At 33.2% G+C, this 12,528-nt stretch overlaps 1 protein-coding gene across 4 annotated transcripts in view; it reads left to right on the top strand.

Moving 5' to 3' along the window:
• The window catches only part of LOC140450413 (band 7 protein AGAP004871), a 602,043-nt gene that overhangs the window by 381,607 nt on the left and 207,908 nt on the right, over positions 1 to 12,528 (top strand). For all 4 annotated transcript variants that reach the window (XM_072544034.1, XM_072544033.1, XM_072544036.1 and 1 more), the window contains exon 5: positions 3,494 to 3,753. In XM_072544034.1, the coding sequence (XP_072400135.1) occupies positions 3,494 to 3,753 (260 nt within the window). The remainder of the gene's footprint in view (positions 1 to 3,493; positions 3,754 to 12,528) is intronic.

The following is a 12,528-nucleotide window of genomic DNA, read 5'->3' as shown; positions in this document are numbered from 1 at the left end:
ATAACATGTGGAAATCTTAGGTACTTAAAAAAAATTCATAAATTCATTGTAATGTGATAAAATACCAAAGTGGAAACCGTACATACTATCTAGAATTACGGTATGTAATTTTCTACGAAGGTTAATTTGAGTACCTCGGAGGTAAAGGACACTATGTCCATTTTTATCGAAATTTAGATTATTGCACTTTTGAATATAACTTTTCTGGCTCTACACATAGGTAAACCATACTATGTCCAAAGAAAATTCTACGGCAAGTTACCGACTTTTTAATAAACACCAAGTCCACTTCCAGTCAGAGGTAAACAACACCATGTGGACTTGGTGTTATATACCCTTCTACACTTCCCGTCATATAGAAATGGTACACTTTTTTTTTCCCAACGTAAACCAGTGTTCAGACCAGAGATATATAAGAGAGCCTCTCTTACGTATCTCTGGTTCAGACTGGAAAAAATGGTTAGTGAAACAATTCATTGTTGCCATCACAGATAACGGAATTGCACTAAATCTAAATAAAAAAAAAATAACGTTCAAAAATGTGTTTAGATAAATATTATTTTTATTATGAACAACAAAAAACGGTATCTAATAAATTTAATAACCAGAGAGAAGGTTGAATTAATGTCCAAAATGCTTGAAGAATTTTTTAATAATGGAGATATGACAAAATACTATTATTTCAGCAGTTTCGAATTATAAAACATATATTTAAATTCCAGACTTGTTCACTGTAAAAGTTATTCATTTTGTATTAATTTCAAATTTAATTTTTAATTTTTCCAGTGTGTTTTATTTATTCTAGTACGCCACAACTCAATACAGTTTTGTGCTACACTTTACGAGAAACGAATGACAGCTCTCGATTTGTAATTAAACATAATAATTTAAAGTCATGTCTAAATTTTTTATTTTTTAACATTATTTTTGAAATAAAATATTTTCATAAATTATAATAAAACACGATTCAAGTCCTTCTTTTAGCTGGTTTATTAGCTGGATATTGGTAAAATCTATGAGCCTCTAAATGATGAAAGCTCAGAATCGGACGACAATGATATGAGACGTATAAGTAAACCAGCGAAAACAAAGGTAAAAGAGAAAGCTATTATTACTCCTACGATTAGCGATTAGTGGGCCAATAAAAAAAATCTTCTTTAGGACGATTTATCCCTAAGCAGTGATGCAGGCAATTTCAATGAACATAATGAAATTATTTTAGAAGAAGAGAAAAATGTTAAAAGAAATGTACAAAATATAACTAAGTGCAAACAAAAAGGTAAAAAACGTGTAGTAAATAAACAAAATTGGGCCATAATGTTCGCAAACGAAAAATAGCTGGTGGGAAAGAGTATCTTAGTAAAAGAGGCAAAGACATGCCTGCAAAAATGTTAAAGCCTCCTTGCATGTGTCGCATGAAATGCTCTGAAAGATGGCCAGAATACGAAAGACAAAAAATTTTCAACTCATACTGGACTGGGACAAACGTTTCAGATCTTAAAAAGGAATTTATCTTCTCATGTAGCGATATCGAACCTACTCTTCGATCAAGAAAAAAAGATCTAAATTCTACCAAATCTAAAAATAATACACTACACTACCATTTTACAGTGAACAATCAGCTATTGAAGGTGTGCAAGGTTATGTTTGTAAACACACTTTGTATATCTAATTTAGTAGTAGTAAATATGTTGAAAAAAATTGAGCCAGGAGGTTTAATAAAAGCTGATCAAAGAGGTAGACACACGCCAACCAATAAAACTCCTACCGAAACCATAAATAGTATACATCAACATATTAAATCATTCCCAAAATACGTGTCATTATTCCAGAGAAAGGAATAAGAGAGATTATCTGGGCACAGAACTTACAATAGAAAAGATGTATCAACTGTACATTGATGAATGCAATGAAAGACATGTAGATCCAAAGCTCAGAGCAAAAAGTGGTTGTACGCAGATATTTTTAATAAAGACTTGTTGTCGTTTAAACCGCCCGAAAGAGACATTTGCGATACATGCAGTACATTCACCGCTCAATTAAAAAATAATCTTACTGCAGATGAACTAACCAGTGTACAGGCTGATCATGATGCTCACCTAATTGAATCTAAAACTCGGTATAACTTAAAACAATTGGATTTATAATAGCTAAAGAGTCACCAAAATACAAAGTACTATCTGGTGATTTGCCAGTGATTCTTCTGCACAATATATAATGTGGAACGAATCGAAAGGGGCCCGAGGTGCAAATGAAATTGCCTCGTCAATTTTGAAATGGGCTGACAATACAATTCACGTCAAGTAGAGGACATCACTCTTTGGACCAATAACTGCTATGGACAAAATAAAATTATAAATATTATAATGTGCCATTTTTGGATACTGCAAATAAAGACGATCACTTAAAAGTTTTTACTGAAAGGGCACACACATATGGAAGCAGACACTGTTCATGCTTTAGTCGAAAGAAAAAGAAAGAAACTCTTCAATTTGGCCATTTTAACACCATGGGACTGGCAACAACTAGTTAGGCAAACATCAGGTAAAATCACAGTGCACAATATGGAACTTGCAGATTTCAAAAACTTCAAAACGCTATTCGATAAGAAATTGTCATCTAATCCTCCTTTTGTAAGTAGAAAAAAAAATGTTAATAAAGACCTTGTTCTACTGTTAACATATATTTTCCTACAAGTCCAACAAGAACAGATTGGAAAGTTCTTTTATAAGACCGATTTCAATAATTAAAATATGTATGAAGTGGACTTCATGAGGTATCGAAGACAGCAAGTAACGTTTCCAGCCAAATTAAATCAAGTCTCAGTAATCCCATTACCAATCACAAAACAAAAGTACAATGACTTAATTGCATTACTGCCTTTTGTTCCGTCAGTTTGTCATGCGTTTTATCAAAATTTAACACATAGCGATGTAGCCACAAACGATTACCCACAAGAAGATGAAGATGATATGGAGCATCTTTAACACTTTTGAAACCTGTCGTCTATAATTTTACTTAATTATTATAACATTATAATATTTACCTCTAATAAAATAATAGTATGGGCTGTTTAATGTGTTTGTATTGTTTATTTCGTAAATACCTTAACATGCAATGCCACATTATTTAAAAAAGTTGTTAGAGGTAAATAACACTATGTCCAACTACACATTTTTAAAAAAATTTTAAATAATGAACGGTAAGCCTCAGGTATATAACACTTCATGGAATGAAAAACGATTATACACACCACAATAATAATATATTAATCTTGGTTAAATATAAGAAACATTGGAGTATTTACTGATTACAAATTTAAAAAATTTTAAAACTGCTCTCCTGAAAAAGTAAGAAAATGGACATAGTGTCCTTTACCTCCGAGGTACGGATTGTTTTTTATAAAAGCTTTTACCCTACTTAATAATTAAATTAATTTATTTCTCTACTGTAATTAGAACAATGGTTAAATTCCACACTCTTTTTTATCCAGGTATTAACAAAGGACAGCGTAACCGTCTCTGTGGATGCGGTGGTGTACTACCGTGTCTCTAATGCCACGGTGTCGATTGCCAACGTGGAAAACGCTCACCACTCGACCAGATTACTAGCTCAAACCACCTTGCGGAATATAATGGGTCAAAGGCCGTTACATGAAATCCTCAGTGAACGTGAGAGCATTTCCCAGCACATGAAGGCCCTCCTGGACGAGGCTACCGACTCTTGGGGAATTAATGTCGAACGCGTTGAAATGTGAGTAGAAATTGAATTGAGTAATACTTTTGTTAATTCGTTTAATTGCCTAGTTATAGAAAATATTACGTTAAGGACCGTAAAAGAAAATAATGGTTATTATAATTTTTTTTTATTTAAACACTTCTCATAGTTTTCAAACTTAATTGTGAAATTAATTTTTACAAACAAGTTTAAAAAAAGGTTTAAGCCTACACAACATCATTAAATATCTGAACATGGATCATTCAAATCTTCATCCAAATTCCAATACATCCTTTCACGGGTTACACGGTAAAAAGAATAATTCCAACAAAAAATTTGACCTAATCTTTTGTAATTATAAAATGATGATTATTGGAGGCTGTTGCCTACAGATTGGTTTGCTCTACAATATGATTTACAACTTCATCATCAAATAACTTTTCGAAAACTTGTAACGTAGTTAGTTCTGCAAGCTCAGCTTTTACTTTTTCATTCGTTTATAGCTTAAATTGGTACCATTCATGCTCGTATTCACTGTTTTACGACACCATTTGGGATCTCCGGGCTTCTTGGGTAAGTTTTTTGGAAGTTTGTTAGCTGTCAGTTGACTATTTGATGATTTTATTCGTTTTGACAATGAAATGTCATCATTTGTTTCATCCTGGTCATCTCTATTATCAAAATCATCGTAGTTAGGATCATCTACCGTTCTATAGTCATCCTAACCTTCGGACTCGTCAATAATAACTTTAAGTTCTCCAGGAACATCGTTAGGAATTTGGGTTGTTATCAAATCATCTTTATCAAACTCCTCCTTATCCGTGTAGTAGTCAACATTTGGTGGAATTATTACCAGATCTATTTCCGCACTATTGGTAATCTCTACACTTTCAATATCATTTACAGCTGCTGCAAGCATTTAATACCTTTTTCCATAAAATGCAGACTTAGTTATTTCAGGAAGACTCATCGTAGAATTTTAGACCTAAAAAAATATATATTATATTGTATACCCTTTTGCCCAATGTACCCAAGCAGGAACAAAGAAGGTTTGGTTGTTAAATCTCCGAGGTAAAACAAATATGTGATAAAATTTTATTTACTTAATATTCTTACACATAAATAAAACAAATTTCAGGCATGCAACAAAATAAATTCATGAATAAAGAACGTTTTTGATAAAAATGTTTACGTAGTACAATTTAACCTCAAATCACAACTGCAATGGCTTTTTCAAAGTGTTGTATCTTAAAAATACAGTAATCTGTTACACCGTCTGAGAAATGAAACTATGCAGAAGCGTCTTGAGTTCCAAATATTGAGATTTTCAATTATAGATGGCGTTAGCAGAAAATTATATTTGCCGTACCCGTACAGGTACTTCTTCTTAAGGTGCCTTCTCCATTACAGCAACTACAGCAAATTGCTCTCTATCTTAAGCTGTTCTTAGTATCGAATGTGTTTATGCCTGTCCAGTCTCTTACATTCTTCAACCAGGAGCATTTTCTTTTTCCTGGACCTCTTTCTTCCACTTTCCCTTCCATTATAAGTCGTAGGAAGTTGTATTTTTGTCCTCTGTAAATATGTCCTAGATAACTCGTTTTTCTGTTTTTTACAATATTTAGGAGTTCTCTCTCAGTACCCATTCTTCTTAGCACCTCGTTGTTGGTCACGTGCTCTGTCCAAGAGATCTTCAGCATCCTTTGAAAAACCCACATCTTAAACGCTTCTATACGCCTCATACTTGTAATTCCGAGAGTCCGTGTTTCCACTCCGTATAGCAATATGGAATAAATAAACGTTTTTACAAATTGGTATCGGATATCCAACGATGACTTAGAGTTGATTAGGAATTTTTTCATTCGTTGAAATGCGGACCTAGCATATTCTATACGAGCACGTATTTCGACCTCGTGGTCAAGATCGTTTGTTATCCAGCAACCAAGATACTGGAATCTTTGTACTGGTTCTATATGTTTGTTATAGATAAAAATATTAATGTCGACATGTGATGCACGTGTAACAGCCATTACTTTTGTTTTATTTGTGTTTATATTTAGTCCAAAGCTATCTCCCTCTGGTTATGACATTCAAAAGTCGTTGTAAACCCTCAGCACAGTCCGCAATAATGACGGTGTCGTCTGCGTATCTTAAGTTGTTTACGTATTCTCCGTTGATTTTTATTCCTTCTTCAATATTTTCGAGGGCATTTTGGAAGATCTTTTCGGAATATATATTGAATAACAGTGGAGAAAGTACCTGACGAACTCCTCTTTTTATTGGCAATTCTGCTGTCAGAGGATTGTCTATTTTGATCAACGCCATTTTATCCTAATACAGTTTTTTAATAAGTGCTACAGTGTTATGGTCTTTACCATGTTGTGTTAGGGTCTATGAGTTCTATGTGTTTTACTCGATCAAACGCTTTTTCGTAGTCGATAAAACAGAGTAACACGTCTTTTCGCTGATCTCGGCATTTTTGTAGTAATATCTGGAGGCCAAATAATGCCTCCCTTGTACCAAGCCCCATACGAAATCCAAATTGAGTGTCACTTAGGTTTCTTTCGCATTCTCTGTATATTCGTTGATGTACAATTTTGAGTAAAATTTTCAGAAAATGGCTCATCAGGCTAATTAATCTGAACTGTAAGCATCTATTTGCTTAATTTTTTTTTTTTGGGTATAGGTATAAATGTTGATCTGAGCCAGTCTTCTGGAAAGAAGTCACGTCATTATCATTGACAGAGAGCGAAGTTAACATAGTTGTCAAAGTATAAAAAAATCCTGAATCAATTTTAAATCAAATAGGTCACATAATAAATTATTATACTCCTCACAACGATTATTTAAATTCTTACGTGACATTTTTGAAATAAAACATACTAATTTTGTTCTAAAAAGAACAGATTTTATTCTGCAACTGTCAAATAAGTGTTACCAATTTATGCCAAAATTTCACCTTCGTTCGATTACAGTTACAGTGTGTTCCGAACAAATGTTCTTCATAAAAACACTTCATAATGCATTTATACAAATGAAATGAAACATATTGTTGTCTATTTCTTTAAGTTAACATTAATAGAAATCTTAAAATATTATTTCTACGCGTATATAATAAAATATGTCTAGTGGCTGTAATGCCAGTGTACTCGGCAAAGTGATTCTAAAAAAGAACACACCTACCGCCTAAATATTTCGTGTTGGTATCATGTGACGTCACGGGCTATGACGCCGATGACGTGCAACGGTTTGTAAATTAGATGGACTTTAGTTGGGATATTCATAACTAAGAGAATAAATAACTTGTAGTCTCAGTAATAAGACAGAAAATCGCATTAATATAATGGATATTGCTGACTTTGATATGAACCGTTGGAGATTGTTTATTTTGTTGTGACAGCGTATGGAGATTGTTGACTAATCTCCTTTTACCCTCTGACGGCCGACATGCAATTAAAATATGATCAGTGGACCTCAAACAGTGGGGCGTTAATATTTAATTCCGATCGCTTGAAAAGTAAAAATATTTAACAAAAAGAGAAATCAAACGATTTCTACTTAGCAAAACCGAATTCAAATCTTAACCACTGTGTTTCCTAAAATTTGCGAAACAAACAGCTAGATAAATTACTCGGCAAGGGAATCTAAAACTGCATTCCACAAGCCGTTCATCCTGGTCAAAATTCGTAGTGAATTAAGTTTCTGGTACTTCAAACGAAGTAAATAACAAAACAGAATGACGGTATTAGATTTTTGTTTTGATACAGTGCAGCGACAACCGCTGATACGTATTTCGACCTCCTTAGGTCTCGTCAGAACGGTATAGTCACTGCTCTGAACCAAAACAAAAATCTCTTTCGTCCTAGACAATAGTTATTAAAATAACTATATACGGACGTAACTACGCCATCTAAAAACCAAAAGAGAAATCAAACGATTTCTACTTAGCGAAACCGAATTCAAATCTTAACCACTGTGTTTCCTAAAATTTGCGAAACAAACAGCTGGATAAATTATTTATTTATTAACCCGGTATCTGGCAACACCAAAAATAGATGTCGCAAAATTATTTTATTGTATATATAATCTTATATAACTCTCAAAAACACACTGTGGTACAAAAAAACCGGAAGGAGATAGGGGAAAGTGGTTTTTGAATCCGTTGCCTACAAGCAACATTGCCAGTCAAGAAACACTATTTGATACTGATAACTTCACTAATGAAGATCTCAAAATTTTGTTAATCATAAATAAAAAACTGTTTAAGGACATTTTATTGATTTAATAAAAAAATTAAAAGTAACTAAGACTAAAAAATTATAAATATAGGCCTAATTATAACGGTGGAATAATAAAAAGCAATTTTTGTTCGGTGTAAAACAAAACCGCATGTTACATTTTTCCATGTTACATTTTTCACACTACACAGTTGTATAGCCAGTTTTACAAAATCTACATCTTCCTTTAGCGGTATAAAGTGGCCAGTGACCTAACGCATCTGTTCTGGTAGCATCATCAGGTCTTACAACAAGAGGGTGGCGAATAATGTTATCTGTATTTTCTATACTTGATGGACGGCCTCGCTTTACTTTGTTCTTTCCAGTGTTGGACAAAGACCTAGCTAGTTCCATTCTAAACTTCTTGAGAGTCATAAAATTTATATTATTGGCTTTACTGTCATTTTGATATAATATCCAAGCATTTATAATACAGACATCTAAGAGCCAGGTAACTATTGGAAAGTACCATCTTTTACTACGACTTGGACTTCTGTAAAGACCCAATAAAGAGTTAGCTTTATCCACTCCACCCATGTGTTTATTGTATTGAGTGATTAGATTTGGGCATGGCATGTTTATTTTTCTTTTATGTTCTTTAGAATTCCTTTGTACATGATTGACTGGCTCAATCCCACAACCAGTGCTAGCAAGAAGTACACATTTGTTATCTGCCCATTTGACAACTATAATATTCTTTTGTTCATTGGATTTATAAACATAGGAACCCCTGCCACGTTTTAGCAAAACCTTATCAGTATCCAAGGTGCAACCTGCTATTCTATTTGAGCGAATAGTGCCCAAGCTAAGGATATTATACTTTTCCTTCAAGTAATCAAAGAGTCTCAAACTGGAAAACCAATTGTCACAAAAAATCATTGAATTCTGGGGGTCATCCAATGTTTTACATAGTGCAATCACTAAAGATGCACCGACACCCAAGGATTGTTCTTCTTAAGAAATCTGATTGATAGTTCCCTGTAGTTGTGAAAATGTCGAAGCTCCTTGGTAAGGAATGAAATCGGCAATATATCCTGAAACACCTGCCCTTACAAAGAACTTGTAACCCCATTTATGAGGCTTATTTTGTATGTATTGTCGTAAATTGCCACTGTATGTACCTTTGTATGCAACCATAGCCTCATCTATGGAATATTGGTTTTCGAACTGATACTTATAACAATTTGTAGAAATATGATCTAAGAGGGGACGAATTTTGAAATAGCGGTCTTTCGTTTCTGAAGTTGCTTCTAAGTTATCATTGAAATGGACCAGTGTTCTCAGTTTTTGAAATATTTTTAGGGACATAACATCAGCAACAAGAGGAATTCTTGAAGAAGTAGCCCAATAATTTTCTATTGATGGAAGCTGTATTACCCAGATAAAAATCAAAATGGAGAAAAAGTCTGTTATTTCGGAAGTATTTGTGTTGACACTTAACCCAGTTTTTTGAGTACTGTATAAATTCGTCTGGTATACAATATTCTCTATTAGATTTAGTGAAAAAAACCTCGTAAAATACTCAAGAGGCAAGGCTACCTCTACTGCATTATTGCCTATAGTTGGATTTTCGAACGGAATGGTTTCTATGTCACTTTCAGACCAGTTATAATTTACTGACTCCACTACTTTTTTACGTTTTCTTGGTGGTTCTTCATGATCGCCTTCTTCATTTGTTTGATTAGCCTCCTCTTCAGTTAGCAGTTGATGATTATGAGGTGCATCATTTTCATCTGATTCTGCGGCAATTTCATTTATATTGATGTTTTCAATTTCTTCATCATACTCCTCCATATCGGACAAATCAGAGAGATCAGGGTTAACAGGAACAATACACGACATTTTGGTCTTTTTTCCATAAAAGGAGGTAGTTGATATTTCATTTAAATTTTCCATATTGAAATCTTATACTGAAAAAAAAAGTCAATTACTAAACTGACAATGTTGCTTCAGAGCCACATGATGTTTGTTCAACAAAATAATATCATTACTTACCGTATACAGCAAAAAATAGCAGAGAATTACACTAAAACAACCTTTGTTTATATACCAAATAAAAATTCAACCTCATAGTACTCCTAACAAACGGTTGATAATAAAAATTATGACACACCCACTTACACGTAGGTCTCTACTGGTATCCTCTCTAGTAAAATTATTTTTTTCAAATATCTCTATTGAATGTTAGATGTCGCTACCAGTTTTATATAACTAACACGACTTGTTGCTTACAATTATCATTGTCACATAACAGCTATATAAAGTAGAAATTGATTTAAGAGCTTATAACGACGATGTTGCCTGAGAGCATCAAACCAGATACCGGGTTAAACAGCTGGTTGTCGCTGCACTGTATCAAAACAAAAATCTAATACCGTCATTCTGTAAAAATATTTAATTTCCTGTATTTTATGTTCAGTAATAATATTGGATTTTATTGTATCAAAGGCAAATAAAATAAATTTAATCTAGTATGTATATACAGGGCGTGTTAAAAGAAGTGGGACAGAATATTTTGAATACTCGAATTTATTTGTCGACATCGAATGGTCATTAGGGTTTCTATATGTCTCTATTTTGCGTAGAGTGAAAATTAGACGAATGGTTTTACATGCAATAAAATTGGAAAATACTTGCCAAGTTGCTCGTATGTCCAAATTTGAATAAAATACACCCAAGACTTTACTTTCTGCAGACAATGTATTAAATTTAACCTTAAAATAAATTGGCACTAATCACTTCCGAGTTTTCAGCAAAACAAAATGTTTAAACACGTGTAGTCCAGTAATTAATACCAAAGCTATTGAGAGTATGCAGTCCAGTAATTAGACCGAAGGTACTTTATCGTTTAACTAAAACTCACCACAAAGTCACAACTATTAAAGTCGTCACTTTCTGAATTGTCTATCCGAATAATTAGAGGCCGGACCTCATCTATAACTCGCTAGGTTTGAAAAGACTGAACGATTATGTCTTCCGTATGTCTAATAAAATTTTGCCATTGTTCTGCCTTTATTTGTTTTAGCAATTCTTTCCATAAACTAAGAACGCTAACGTCATTTCTGTTATTTTGGATGTATGTTTATCATAAATTTTTTTGGCTATACCCCAAACTAACTCAATTGCATTATAGTGGCAATGGTAGGCAGAAGTCAAAGAACTTCATGGTCATATTTAAGAGCCATTTGGTTAGTAATAAATTTCTTTTGAATTTTGTGCTTTCCACACCTTTGAAGTAAATCGACTTTTAAAAATATGTCACTGCGATAAATTTTCTTTTCTGTCAACCTCAACTTTTATTCTTCTTTTGTCCAGCTGCTTGATGGAAATCTCTCTTCTGCTCTCGAGTGGTAGGATGCATTATCCAACACTATTATGGATGGTCGCTCCAATTTTTTTAACAAATTTTCTTCAAACCATTCTTCAAAAATATTTGCATCCATATTTCCATTGTCATTTATACCATATTGTTTCCATTGCTATTAGTCGTTTGATATCGATGTTAGTGTCGACAATTAAGCTTCTAAAATTATATTGAATTACAGTGAAAGTAGATAGTGCGAAAAAAATGTCTCGAAAACCATTCATCCGTTCATCAGCTGCAGAACTACAAGATATTGCTAATAATTTATGAGATCCCGATGATGAAGAATCTTCCGAAGTAGGCGGCATTGAAAGAGTGATAATGAAGAAGAATGTGTAGCTACAAGTTCTCAGATTTCAGAGTATGTAATTTTTGAAACTAAGAATGGAATGAACTGAAAGAGTCAACTACAACCGACAGGACGTATGCGATCCTGTGACATAATAAAAAGCAAAGTACACAAAGTAATGTTAGCTCCTGGTCAAAGTGTAGATGATCCTGTTGATTCCTTTTGTTTGTCCGAAAAATTGAAAAATGTGTCAGACATGTAAAAGAAGAAGTAGAAAGAAAAATGGGGCAGTTGGACAATTTAATTAAAGCCCAAATTCAGCCACTTATTTTTAAGATTAATGATGCAGTACATCAGATTCTGAAAGTTAATAACGCAAATACCGTAATTTTATAAACTTTCTTTTTTCTGTATACATACTTTATTTTGTGGTCAATAACTCTCGATATTGTAAATCATTTTTATATTTAAAAAATTGGTGTAATATAATCTGTATCTGACAAAGGTCTTGGTTTTACCTGTAAGAGGAATAAAAACCTACTTCTTAGGTATAGGTAAGTTACACGCCCTCTCTTTTTTAATTGGTTTACCGTTTTATCGAATAGTATTCAAGCGATATTTACACACCTATAAAAAACAATACATTCAACAGGCATTCGACAGTGAATAGTAACAAACAGTCCATCCTACCCAAAACAAACCATTCACCAATAAGCATAATAAAAACTTAAATCTGGTTTTACAGATAAGTTAAGTTAAAAACCTGCTACCCATTTTACTAAGTACCTATAACTAAGTGACACGCCCTTTTTTCTTCATTGGTTTACAATTTTATCGAATAATTTTCAAGTGTTACTCACACACCTATAAAAAACAATACA

This window comes from Diabrotica undecimpunctata, chromosome 9, assembly GCF_040954645.1.
Source record: "Diabrotica undecimpunctata isolate CICGRU chromosome 9, icDiaUnde3, whole genome shotgun sequence".
Classification (NCBI taxonomy): domain Eukaryota; kingdom Metazoa; phylum Arthropoda; class Insecta; order Coleoptera; family Chrysomelidae; genus Diabrotica; species Diabrotica undecimpunctata.
The sequence above is the reverse complement of the archived record's forward strand: the minus strand, read 5'-3'. Positions and strand labels throughout refer to the sequence as shown.